This window comes from Lagopus leucura, unplaced genomic scaffold (genome assembly GCF_019238085.1).
Source record: "Lagopus leucura isolate 7727_CA_CO unplaced genomic scaffold, USGS_WTPT01 Super-Scaffold_806, whole genome shotgun sequence".
NCBI classification, from domain to species: domain Eukaryota; kingdom Metazoa; phylum Chordata; class Aves; order Galliformes; family Phasianidae; genus Lagopus; species Lagopus leucura.
This window is the reverse complement of record NW_024962260.1, coordinates 1,531,448-1,542,866: the sequence shown is the minus strand read 5'-3', so window position 1 is coordinate 1,542,866 and position 11,419 is coordinate 1,531,448. Positions and strand designations below refer to the sequence as shown.

Sequence of the window (11,419 nt, the reverse complement as noted above, 5' to 3'; positions counted from 1 at the left end):
GGAGCCGGGCGTGGCGGGCGGGACCCGGGACACCCGCCGGCACGGCGGCGTCCCCGGGCAGCAGCGGCACTCAGGACCGCCGCCTGCGCAGTGCGGCTGTGCGCTGAGCGGGGCCGGCCGGGCCGTTCCCGCAGACGGGTTGCGTGGAAGGGGACTACAAATCCCGGCGCACCCCGCGCCGAGCGGCTGTTCTCGCGAGACTCTCCAGGGCTAACGCCTGGACTTCATTTCCCTCCGGCCTTCAGCACGCCGGAAGTGGTGGCGCGCGACTTCCGGGCTGCCGTGTGGGGTAGCAGCGGTGAGGAGCGCGGCGCTGGGGTGGCAGTGAAGGCCGGCAGCGGGCGGGGAGCGCGGCGGCGGCTGGGATGGACGTGACCGGGCCCGAGACCGACTGGCGCAGCACCAACTTCCGGCAGAAGCTCGTCAGCCAGATGTGAGTGTGCGCTCCGGCCCGGGTGTTGGCTAGGCCGCGCCTCGGCCGCTGCCGGAGCGGCTCCGGCGCCTCCCGCCGCCCCGGGGCTGCCCGTGCTCGAATGGCTGTGGCTCGCCCGTCTGCGCTCTCCGCGGGTCCTTCGCAGGTCTCTGGCTTTGTCCGTGATTGTCGCTATCCATGTGTGGGGCCTTTAGCACCGGCTCCTGCTCAGATCTCGTGCCGGGGGAGCCGGCCCCCGTTTGGCTTCGCTTCTCCGATCCCCGTTGCTTTTTGCCTTCCTCCTCCCCGGGCATAGCGGCTGCTTGGCCTGCTGGGGAGCCTCTGTTTTAGGGTTTCCACTTTGTGATGCTTAGTGCTGCCCAGTCTCACATGCTCTGTTCTATGAAAACCACCATCGTTACCTTGCATCTGACTTGTAAACAGCAAAAACGAAATGAAAATGTCAGCAACTGAATTTGTTGGTAATTTGGAATGGGGGGTTGCTGTGGCAGTTCTTGTGTGTTCGTTGGTATCTGCCTGATGTAGAAAGGTTGCTTAAAAGGAATAAAGTTCAGCCTTTTTGGCTGTCCACTGTGAAGCAATCTTTACTTGAATTACTTTGCTGCTCAACCCGATACTCCTATTACAGAGAAGGTTCTTTTACCTTATGAAAGCTGATTATCATAGAACTGAGAGTCCTTTTCAAATCCTTATTTATGAATGCTTGAAGAACTCTGAGCATGCCTCGTGGCTTTTGAAGGCAGGGCTTTCCTGACTGGTGTTTCAGAGTTAATTTTTTGGTATTCATGACAGATACGATGTTTGCTTGTCAAAGCTTTTTTGCTGTTCAGAGCTGATGTTTTACTGTCTAAACTTTGTGCAAGACAGTTTATTGTGCCAGGTGAATCTCTTGCGTTTTCCTCTTTTGTTTTGTACTTCTTCATCAACACGAGCAAACAGAACTGCCTTGCAGTGCCCTGAGACTTAAAGGAAATGAATACGAATCGGCAGATACAAACCTTAATGCAGTGAGCATTTGTTGTTTGTGTGTTTGCTCTGCAAATTGTGACTGTTTTTCTGTGAGCAGTAAGCAGCGATGATAAATGTTTGAATGGGGAGCATACAGTGAGAGACAGAGATTGAATAGGACAATAGTGGAGAAAGTAGAGTTAATATTTCTTCTGTTTGCTTAAACACTTGCAGATACACACAGACATCTTCTTATGATCTGTGTACTTTTTGTTGTAAATGTATTGATGCAGTCTTTTTTTTTCCCCAAAGGCTGTGTTCTGCAGGCAGCCTATCTTCCTTGTACTCCACCCTGCTTTGTAGTAATACTTCTTATGTTTTCATTCACTAGCTCATTTTAAGAGCAAGCAAATTTGTTTGGGATAAGCGTGCAGTGATTGCAGTGTTTGGTTGTTTTTTTTTTTTTAATTTTTAAAGTGTATTACTATGTGTTAGATATCTGAAAATAAATTTCTTGTTGGCACTTAAAATAAAGCAAAGCTACCCCAGAAGTAGAGTTTATAATAGTTAGTTTTATTGAATGAAAAATAGAAGCAATATATTGCCTAAAAAGACTTGAACTCTGTGTGTAGCAAGTTCCAGTTTTCTTCCAGTGAAACTTATGTAGTATTTGGAAGAAATGAGTCATCTGAAAGTTTTCTGAGCTTGTGAGAAGGTTGTTCATAACAGGCTTTTGTGTATATATGTCTTCCAGTTCACTGTGCAAATGTAAGTGATAGGTATGTGTCAACTTGATCTTAAAAGCATGGAACGATTTGCATACTTTGTTTTGAGTACCTCATTATAGCCACTGAATGTGGAAGTCTTAATTTATTATTATTTCGCCTGCATCTCCCTTCCAACTCTGAATGTTAAGATACATATAGGTACATACAGATAGTTAGATATTTAGAATGACATTATATGAGGAGAAATTTCAGGGATGCTGTGTGCAATTGGTGTCTTAGTGAATGTACCTGCAATCGGTGTGCGTCATTTGGTTGTCATCACTTGAGAGAAGACTGCATTTGACTTAAGTAGCTCCATCTAATATTGGGTTGTTGTGTGACTGCAGGCCCAAGCAGTCGCACAGGACTCTTGTTGGATCCAGGAATGCCTCAGCACTCAGCTGGGTTCTTCTTTAGTACTGCTGATTACACAGCCACACCAACAACTGTGTTGGCATAACCTGGCAGGGAAGGCTCGCGGAGTTTTTGAAGCTATGAGAGGGTTGATTCTATGCGCACCAGGAAGGTGATTTTCCTCGCTGAAATAGTGGAAAGAAGAATAAAGCTAGAAGTAAGTCTGTGCAGAATCTGGGTAGTCCTTTGCTTTCTCCTCTGTAGCCAAAAGCAGCATTGTGCGTGGCTGATTCTGACCCCAGATGTTTGGGAAACTGAGAAGGAATAACTGCATGCATCAGTTCAGGTTAGGGGCTGAACTGTTACAAATGAGCTCCAAGAGAAGGACCTGGGTGTCCTGCTGGACAGCAAGTTGTATGTGAGCCAGCGGTGTGCCCTTTGTAATGCTCTAGAATGCAAAAAATAAATGGTAGATGGATGTACATGTAAGAGTAAGTAAGTTATTTATTATGGATTATTTTTTTTGTGATCCTAACACCACATTGGTCACTGTCTTTGTATTGTGGCCACTTATCTGTGTGTTACTTTCTTTACTTGCATTTGCATAACATTGTCTTTTTGCCTGCTCAGTTCTTGGTGCTCTCAAAATAAGAGATGTTTTATAGTAGGACTAACAAGTTACTGATGAGTCAGAGCATGGTGTGGACTTAGAGGAAGGAAACCTTTCTGAAAGAGAAACTACTGGAAGAAGGAAGGCATAAATGAAGAACTGGATGCATTTTCTTCCACTGCAACAGAGTTCCTTTATGAGTTGTTCATTTTAAGGCTTGCTTGCCCACGAAAGAATAATTATTCTGCTTTATGCTCAGAGTCTGCTTCGTTTTAAATGACCTTTATGTATAAAGAACATTTTGTAGTGTCTGTCAGGCCACGTGAGCAAGTGACCATGAGGGAGGCTTGTGCAGGTAGCTGTGCTTTACTGACTAACCTGCTGTGTCTTGCAAAGAAATAGCTATGCACTCCTTGCCTGCTGCTCTGCATGGTAAGGGTGTGAGTTGTGTCAACTGAAGCTCCTGCATTTTGAGGCTGTTGCATCTGTTCTGCTCACTTGTGTGAAGGGTTTACCGAGTTATTTCAGGAAGCTGAGCTAGGCCACTGCTCATACAAACACCAGCCCTGCTGCAAGGAATGTGGTCAGAATTCAGGGGGAAGAAAACAGTAATCTGTTTCAGGCTGGCTGAAGCTTTCCCTACCTTGCATTTAGTGTAGGATAGTTGCTCGTGCAGGAGCAGGTACTGAGAGATAAGTTGCTAAGCTATTAATTACAAGGTGAAGGTATTTCCTGGTAACTTGTTTGTGGAATATAGACTGTAGCTACTAGGCTGCTTTAAAACAGAACAGGTTTTACAGTGAACGAGACATTTCCAAAAACAAATATGTCTGTAGGATTTGAATAGGGAGGGCTGTTTGCCTGTCTGAACTGCTGATTTTAGGACTTGTTTATCTCAGTGCATTTTTTTGCAGTGGAGTTACTTGCTTCTTTTTGATATACTGAGAATGCCTGTTGTTCTCTGCCATAGCAGAGAACATTTGTGTGGGGGATTTATTTCCTTTTCATCTTACATTTTTAATGTCCCATCCAAAGGGCAGACCTAGGTCCAGTTTACTAGAGGTTTGATGGCTGTGTGATTTTGGGTGGTAGAGAACAGTAAGATTGGGGGGGGAAGCTTTTTATGACCAACTTCCATCAATAAGGCTTCTCATCTTCCTGCTTCATCTGCTGCTGTCATGCTGATTGTCCCCTCCTGCTGTGCACAGCTGCCCTTCTGTGTCCTGATCAATGCTCCAGCTCCTCATCACTGCTCATTGCCTGAAGGCAGAGATATTCTACCAATCTTCTAATTTTTCTACTTTATGTTTAGAAGAGGGTAAAAAGCTACTGTACAGACCTTTCTAACTGCAGGAAATATATATATATTTAACGTCCTCAGTTAGTGCCCAGCCTCATTTCTTCTCTTTTTCTTTTCCAGTGATGAAGCAATGAGGAAGGCCGGTGTTGCCCACAATAAGTCCAGCAAGGATATGGAGAGCCATGTGTTTATGAAGGCCAAAACAAGGGTAAAACCTCTCTGTTTATTTTCAGAAGTTACTGGTATGTCAAAATTTTGGAACGAACCACAGAAACAGCAAATCCAATGCATGTTAAGAATTGGTCTCTGCTCAGAGCACCCAGTTATGAAGATTTTGGGTTTATGTGTGTTCCTCTTACGCTGGGGGAAAGTTAATCATTTTACATCTTGTGGGTGCAGCAAAGTGGATTTCAAGCCAAGGGGCGTGCTGAGACTGCAGCATTGAATGCACGTATGGGATTGTGCTTGATTAAACTCTTACAGAGTGAATTGCATAGAAGTTTCTTTATCTGCAGTGTAGCACTATCCATAATAACCAGTGTGGTGGTGGAGGGGGATTAAGATAACAATGAAAAGGATGCGTTAGGAGTAAGACAAGAAGTTCTGTGGTCTCTGTGGAAATCTGGTTATTGTGTGCAATTCTAGACTCTACCCACATGTGTGAGCTTCTTTCCTGGAGTTCTGTTACAGGAAATTGACTACTGTTACTGCCTTCAAGCATGTGTTTGAGGTGGAACTTGTGATGTTGAAAGTTTTGTGATGCTTACGTCACAAGTTTATTCCTGCTAACAGCCTCTCTGACCCTGGAAGGGTCATCCCAGCACTGTGACAGATCCTTTTGTGCAGTTTGCAGCACACTCATCAATTGCTGCAAAGGCTGTTTGTCCTTTTGCTTCTGGCACTTCTTGTGGATGTTAGTTGTTAAATATAATAGCTTGCTTGCTTTTGTAATATTAACATCATAAAATAGCTCTTGTAATGTAAATGTGACAAAGGACTAACGTGAGTCAGTATGCCGCATGAGCAAGTTCAGTACTTAAGAAAAGGACTGGAATGGATGGAAAATGGATGTGTTGGTATACAATCAAATACACATACTGTGATCCTATTAATGTGGCTATCATGGATATTATTTCCATTGAATTTTGTGTTTTTGAGCCTTCTTGTACCATGAACCTTCTGTGAAAGCATTCCCACTTGGCTCATGAAGGTCAGTCCGTGCAAATACACTACTCTGAGAAGCTCACAGAGCTTTTAAAGTAAGATTCGTTAATGCTGAGGGCGAATACTGAAGAGCTATAATGGCATAGTTATCTGTTTCTGTATCCTGTGCCAAAATGCTGCTTTTTGCCTTTAGGAGGAATATCTTTCTCTTGTGGCCAGACTTATTATCCATTTTCGAGATATCCGTAAGTAATCATTTTTTCCCCAGTGATTGCTTATTAGAGACATGGGAAATAACAGTAGATTTGAGGATTTATGTGTGTTCTATATGTGACTCATCACAGATTGCTTCAAAATTTTCCCCTGTAATATACATGCTGAATTTTTAAATACTGTTTCTTTTACAGCATCCATACATAATTTAAGAGCCTTTGAGAAACAATTGCTACTTTTGCACCCTCCTTTTAATTTTTCCTGTATTTTTGCTTTCTTTTCAATGTTTATGTAGTGTTCTGATTACCAGATTTGGTTGATTTAATGTGGTTTGTTTAATTTGATTACAGAGATGTTTTTTGTTTGTTTGTTTTTCCCAGTCTGCTTGTTACAGCTATGATAGAGCTGTCTGGGATTATGGATAAATTGTTTGGGAATAGGTATAATTACAGTAGACAGTGATTTTTAAGAAGTGATATATGTGTGTGTGTGTGTATGTTTCTTAAGGAGAGTATATCTGAAGTGCCAAATCCGTGTGTGACAAGATTAACAGATGTAATTAATGTATTTTTCTTTTGCAGACAATAAGAAATCTCAAGCCTCAGTCAGTGGTAAGAGATCTTTTTCTTCTGTTCTTTTTTTCCTTTCCTAAATTGAACAACTCAAAAACTGGGGTTTTTATGTGCTGAGAAGGTGGTGAATTTCCTAGCTGGAGGATGGAAGGGTACCACAGTAGCTTCTTGTGTCTTCTGCCTCTGTGGTAACTCTTAAAGCAGTTATAGTAGGAACTTAATGTAGTGTTCCTAGTAATGAAGTAAACAAGTATATCATTATTATCCCCCTGTAGGCTAACTGTGCGATGGCTGGGGTTGATCAGCATCTCCACTAAACAGTTCAAAATAGTTTGATAATTATTCTAAGGAAGAGAGTGTGTTGCATTCTGTACTTGACCAATACTACTTTGGCACCTCATGTTCTATTTTGCCTTTTTGAATTGCTTTGACTTCACTTTTCTTCATGCCCAGGATTGAGATTGTGATAATTCTCTTGAAAGGCACTGAATTTATTCAATGTATAAAATCAAAACGTTATGATGGGGACTATGGGAACTGCTCTACAAAGTACTTTCTCTGGTTTAAGCCCTGCTCCTCAGGAGGAGGAGGTTAATTGAATCTGTAGTTGGAACTTCGTTCTTGGTTTTTGAGATTATGAGTTATTTATCCTCATGGGGCTTTGCTGGCATCCTGTTTTGACTTGAATAGACGTGCAGAGGTGGCTAAAGAATTCCCTTGTCTGATATATTTAGGATGTATTTGGAACTTTGCAAATCTGAAGCGCTTTAAATAATCTTCACTCTGTTTATAGAGAGGCAAAAACCTGTGAGAAGCCTGTAGCAGGCTTGCAGTGAGAGTTAGGGTTTGGATCTCATTAGGGTTTGAAGCCAATAGATCAGAGAATGGGTACTGAAAAACAGAATTCTGGGGAAGCAGTTGCATGGCTGGCTGCATATTGGTAACTATTTTCTTTGTAGATCCAATGAATGCCCTGCAGAATTTAACTGGGGGTCCCCCAGCAGGGGCGCCTGGAATGACCATTGCTTCCCGAGCTCAAGGAGCACCGATGAGTGGGATGGGTGGCCTTGGCCCAATGGGGCAGCAGATGAGTCTCCCAGGACAGCAACAGCCTCCTGGAAGCACGGGAATGGCCCCTCATGGTATGCCTGGTGTCTCAACAGCTACTCAGCAGAGTAAGTATTCACTCTGTTTCAGTCACTGAAACTGCTGTGTTGGTCTTTCAGTAAATAACTCTTCTCCACAAGGATAAGGTGCTGAAGGAATTTTGTACTTCTGGTTATGACTTCTGCTGGAAGAGTTGATTTCCAATAATTCTATCTACTGGGGTAAATGTCTTTCTTAGCATAGTGAGGGAGAGTCTGTCTCTTCTGTGAGCAAATGCTTCTTCCATCCTCCAAGGTGTCAACTTCAGAACTTTGTTCGATGGAATCTACTTTTTTGTGGTTACTGTGCTTTCTGATAGTGACCTCTGTGCATGTTTCCATTAAGAACTCCTGCTTCTCAGAGAATTCCGTGGCTCCCATTGTGGTCCTTCCAGGAGATCTTTTAGCTGCACAACTTCTGCACCTTTTTACACTGTGATTTGGTTGCTGACTCAGTAGAGGCTGCAAGCTGTAGAGGTAGTTAGGGAGGCACGTTGTTGATTCTGCTGTTAATGTACCTTCTCCGTTTGAGGATGCAAAACTATATGCTGGTCATGAAGAATATCTGCATACTTCAGGGCATCTTTAATTATTGTGAAATTGTACTGTGTAACTGTCTCTTGTCTTGTTTGGGTTTCATGTTTTTAAGTACAGTCTACCGCCTTTTTAGCCCAACTTCAGCTTCAGCAGATAGCTCAGCAGCAACAGCAGCAGCAGCAGCAATTCCAGCAGCAACAGGTGGCTTTGCAGCAACAGCAGTTCCAGGCCCAGCAATCAGCCATGCAACAACAGTTTCAGGTGCAGCAGCAGCAGGCAGCAGCAGCTGCAGCAGCCCAACAGCAGCAGCAGCAACAGCAGCAGTTGCAAGCCGTCCAGCAGCAGCAACACATGTTGAAACTGCAGATGCAGCAGCAGCAAAACCAGCAGCAGGTGAAGACAAAATAATTAAAATGGCAATTAAGTTGATCTGTGATGAGTTACAAGTCGTGTGAAGCTTTGCTTGCATGAAGTACTGATTATCAGCTCTTCCCATTATTAATACAGTTCCACTTTGAGACTTTAGTTTGGCAATGATACATTGCATCCCAGAGGAAAGACTTGACAATAGAGGTTTTTGGTTGCTTTCTTCTGTTATAGCAGTAGAGAATTAAAACACTTTCTCTCTTTCTCCTAATAAACATCAGGACTGTGTTTCATTCTGACAAGACTGAAGATGTGGGAAAGAATCACAGAATCATAGAATTGTAGGGGTTGGAAGGGACCTCCAGAGATCATCGAGTCCAACCCCCCTGCCAAAGCAGGTTCCCTACACCAGAACTAAAAGCACACTTGTGAATTGCACATTGCTACTTTAAAAAGTGTGTACTGAGAATTTGTATGCATCATTTTTAGGCGGAAAAACAGAAGAGGAAACTTCAGCTGTCATGCTTCTGTGCAGTTCTTGTAAATGTTGTTGCTGATGTAGCCTGGTTACATTTAAGAAGTGTTTCTAAGCCCATTTTTACAGAAGAAGCTGATGGACTTCAGCTTTGCCTTTGAAAACTATTTTAGTGTATGTAGGCAGGCTTGTAATAGTGAAACCCACAAGTCATGTGCACTATGTAGAGTTGAGATATCTGAAAAGTGAATGGATAAAAGAGCTGGATATACAGACTTGAAAATGCCACCTGACACGTTAGGATTCTGTTTGCTGTTGGTTTACTCTGTAAAAATAAGGCTGCTATTGCATTGCTGGAAGCTTTACTGTCCTGGCTTTTCCTGCTTTTCAGATGCAGCAGCAACAGCAGCAGCAGCAACTACAGCGAATTGCCCAAATGCAACAGCTGCAAGCAGCACAGGCTATGCAGGTACAACAGCAGCAGCAACAGCAGCAGCAACAGCAGCAACAAATACCACAGCAACAGCTACAGCAGCAGCCACCTCAACAAGTAATGCAACAGCAGATGCAACAGATGCAGCAGCAGCAACAGCAACAACAGGTTGCTCAGGCACAGCAATCTCAGCTTCCACCACAATCCCAGCCTCAACCCCAGCCCATGGTATCTCAGGCACAGGCAATCTCTGGACAAATTCCTGGTCAGGTTATGCCTGTTACTCTCACGCCACAGCAGTTAAAAGCAATGCAGGTAAGGGCTCGTGACCAGCTTATTGTGGGTTCATTATGATCTGCTGGAGAAGTAAAAAAAATTTTTGTTAATAACAGCATAGGAAAAAGAATAGCTTATTAAGAAACCTCTAGTTAGATTATGATGTGGTCAGCAGAAAATAAGATTTTTTTAGTCAACAAAGAGTAGGAATTTTTGAATTACGAAAGCTACTTATCAATCTGATGCTTTAAAAGTAATTTCCTCTGTAATTCTGGTTCAAGAGAAACCACTGCGATGATGATTAGCATTCGTGAACATGAGCAAGTGCTTTGAGATGCCTTGTGCGTAAGATTGAAGCCAGATCTTTAGCATGCTGATTTTGCTTCTGCTGCTGTGTTTAGATGATTTAGTCTAAGTTTAAGATACTGGTAGTTCCTGCTTTGAAGATGATTACTGTGAACATCTTACTAGTTCATCTTAGAAGCTGAGTAATCCTGTTAATGTTGCAACTTTTCAAACTGTTGCATTAGTCAGCTGTTTTTGAGCTCTTACCAAACCAAGTTAATCTATGAGTATTAGATGTTGTGTGCATCCCTCTGAGTTGTCACAATGAATGTATAAATAGTTGAAATGCGATCATTAGTATGTGCTTAGAATAGTATTTTTGAGAGAGATCAACATCTGTATGTTTGCCAGAAGGCTGGAATATCTAGTATTGTCATAGGAAGGCCTTACAGTAAAAAAAGGAGTTGCAAGAAGTCATACTGTGGGTACGCAGCCTATGACAAGGTTGTTCCAAATGTTAGATCATGGAAAGTTCAAAAACAGTTCTAGAAGTAGGTGCAAGAAGCTGAAGTCTTGTATCCAAAACAAAGCTTTTTTATGAGTATACTCAATGCAATTGAAAGAGAAGTGTCATACCCTAATCAGATACGGCATTTACTTTGTTCTGTCTTCTTATACTGAAGGTAAGAGCACAACTGGTCCAGCAGCAGCATGCGGCAGCAGCAGCAGTGCAAGCAGCTCAGGCTCAAGCTGCTCAGATGGGAGCATCAGCGCAGGTAAGGGCCCTGGAGCCAGTATCTCCAGTAACAGGCCTGTAGCAAGTGCATGCTAAAGATGAGCATGGAGATGGGTTTCTGGTGGCTTTCTGATGAGGTTTAATCGGTTATCCCTATGTAAGGGAAGTATGGGCTTTTATGCTGTTTTCCTTTTGCCTGGACTCAGAGGCAGGATTTCGTTGACAACTCTCTATGCATGCTCTCTGTCCTTGGTAGGTAAGATTGTTGCCTGTAGTTACACAGGAATGCACAACAGCAAGGCGGCCTACTGTGCCCTCACTGCAGTCTGACCCTTGGTTCCTTGGAGTGCATCACCTCTCTTTTTGTTATCCTTTCCTAGGAAACTGCTTTGCTGTCTAAACTGATTTCCGTACTGTGAATCTTTGCCTGCTCTCTTAACTCACATGTGTTCCACCTTCCATCTCCGTGTACCAAGTGTAAAAAGCAGTATAGACAACGAAATCTTCCCATGCTCCCCTTTCATTCCTTTCATCTTCCATACTTCTTCTGAGTGAAATGGACTGTAGATATAGATGCTCTTTTTCTGGATGTGGATTGTTAAGGAAAAAACTAGCATGTGTCACGAGTGCAGAGTTACATTAAAAAAAAAAAAAAAAAAGTGCTGGGTGAAAGCTTGTTGTCTAACAAATTTTTTTTTAACCTTCGATACACTTGTAGCCCCAATAATTGTTCCTTGATGTGTATCTGGTGTGAAGGAAACATGGGGGAGAAAAACTGGGAGTGAGCTGATCCTCTCATTCCATT

General features: G+C 43.0%; 1 protein-coding gene across 6 annotated transcripts in view; it reads left to right on the top strand.

Moving 5' to 3' along the window:
* Window positions 1–329: 329 nt before the first annotated feature.
* Window positions 330–11,419, top strand: part of MED15 (mediator complex subunit 15) — a 31,795-nt gene continuing 20,705 nt past the window's right edge. For all 6 annotated transcript variants that reach the window (XM_042865933.1, XM_042865934.1, XM_042865932.1 and 3 more), the window contains exons 1-8: window positions 330–433; window positions 4,533–4,620; window positions 5,770–5,821; window positions 6,371–6,400; window positions 7,321–7,536; window positions 8,177–8,436; window positions 9,276–9,632; window positions 10,562–10,654. In XM_042865933.1, the coding sequence (XP_042721867.1) occupies window positions 366–433; window positions 4,533–4,620; window positions 5,770–5,821; window positions 6,371–6,400; window positions 7,321–7,536; window positions 8,177–8,436; window positions 9,276–9,632; window positions 10,562–10,654 (1,164 nt within the window). In that variant the 5' untranslated portion in view covers window positions 330–365. The remainder of the gene's footprint in view (window positions 434–4,532; window positions 4,621–5,769; window positions 5,822–6,370; window positions 6,401–7,320; window positions 7,537–8,176; window positions 8,437–9,275; window positions 9,633–10,561; window positions 10,655–11,419) is intronic.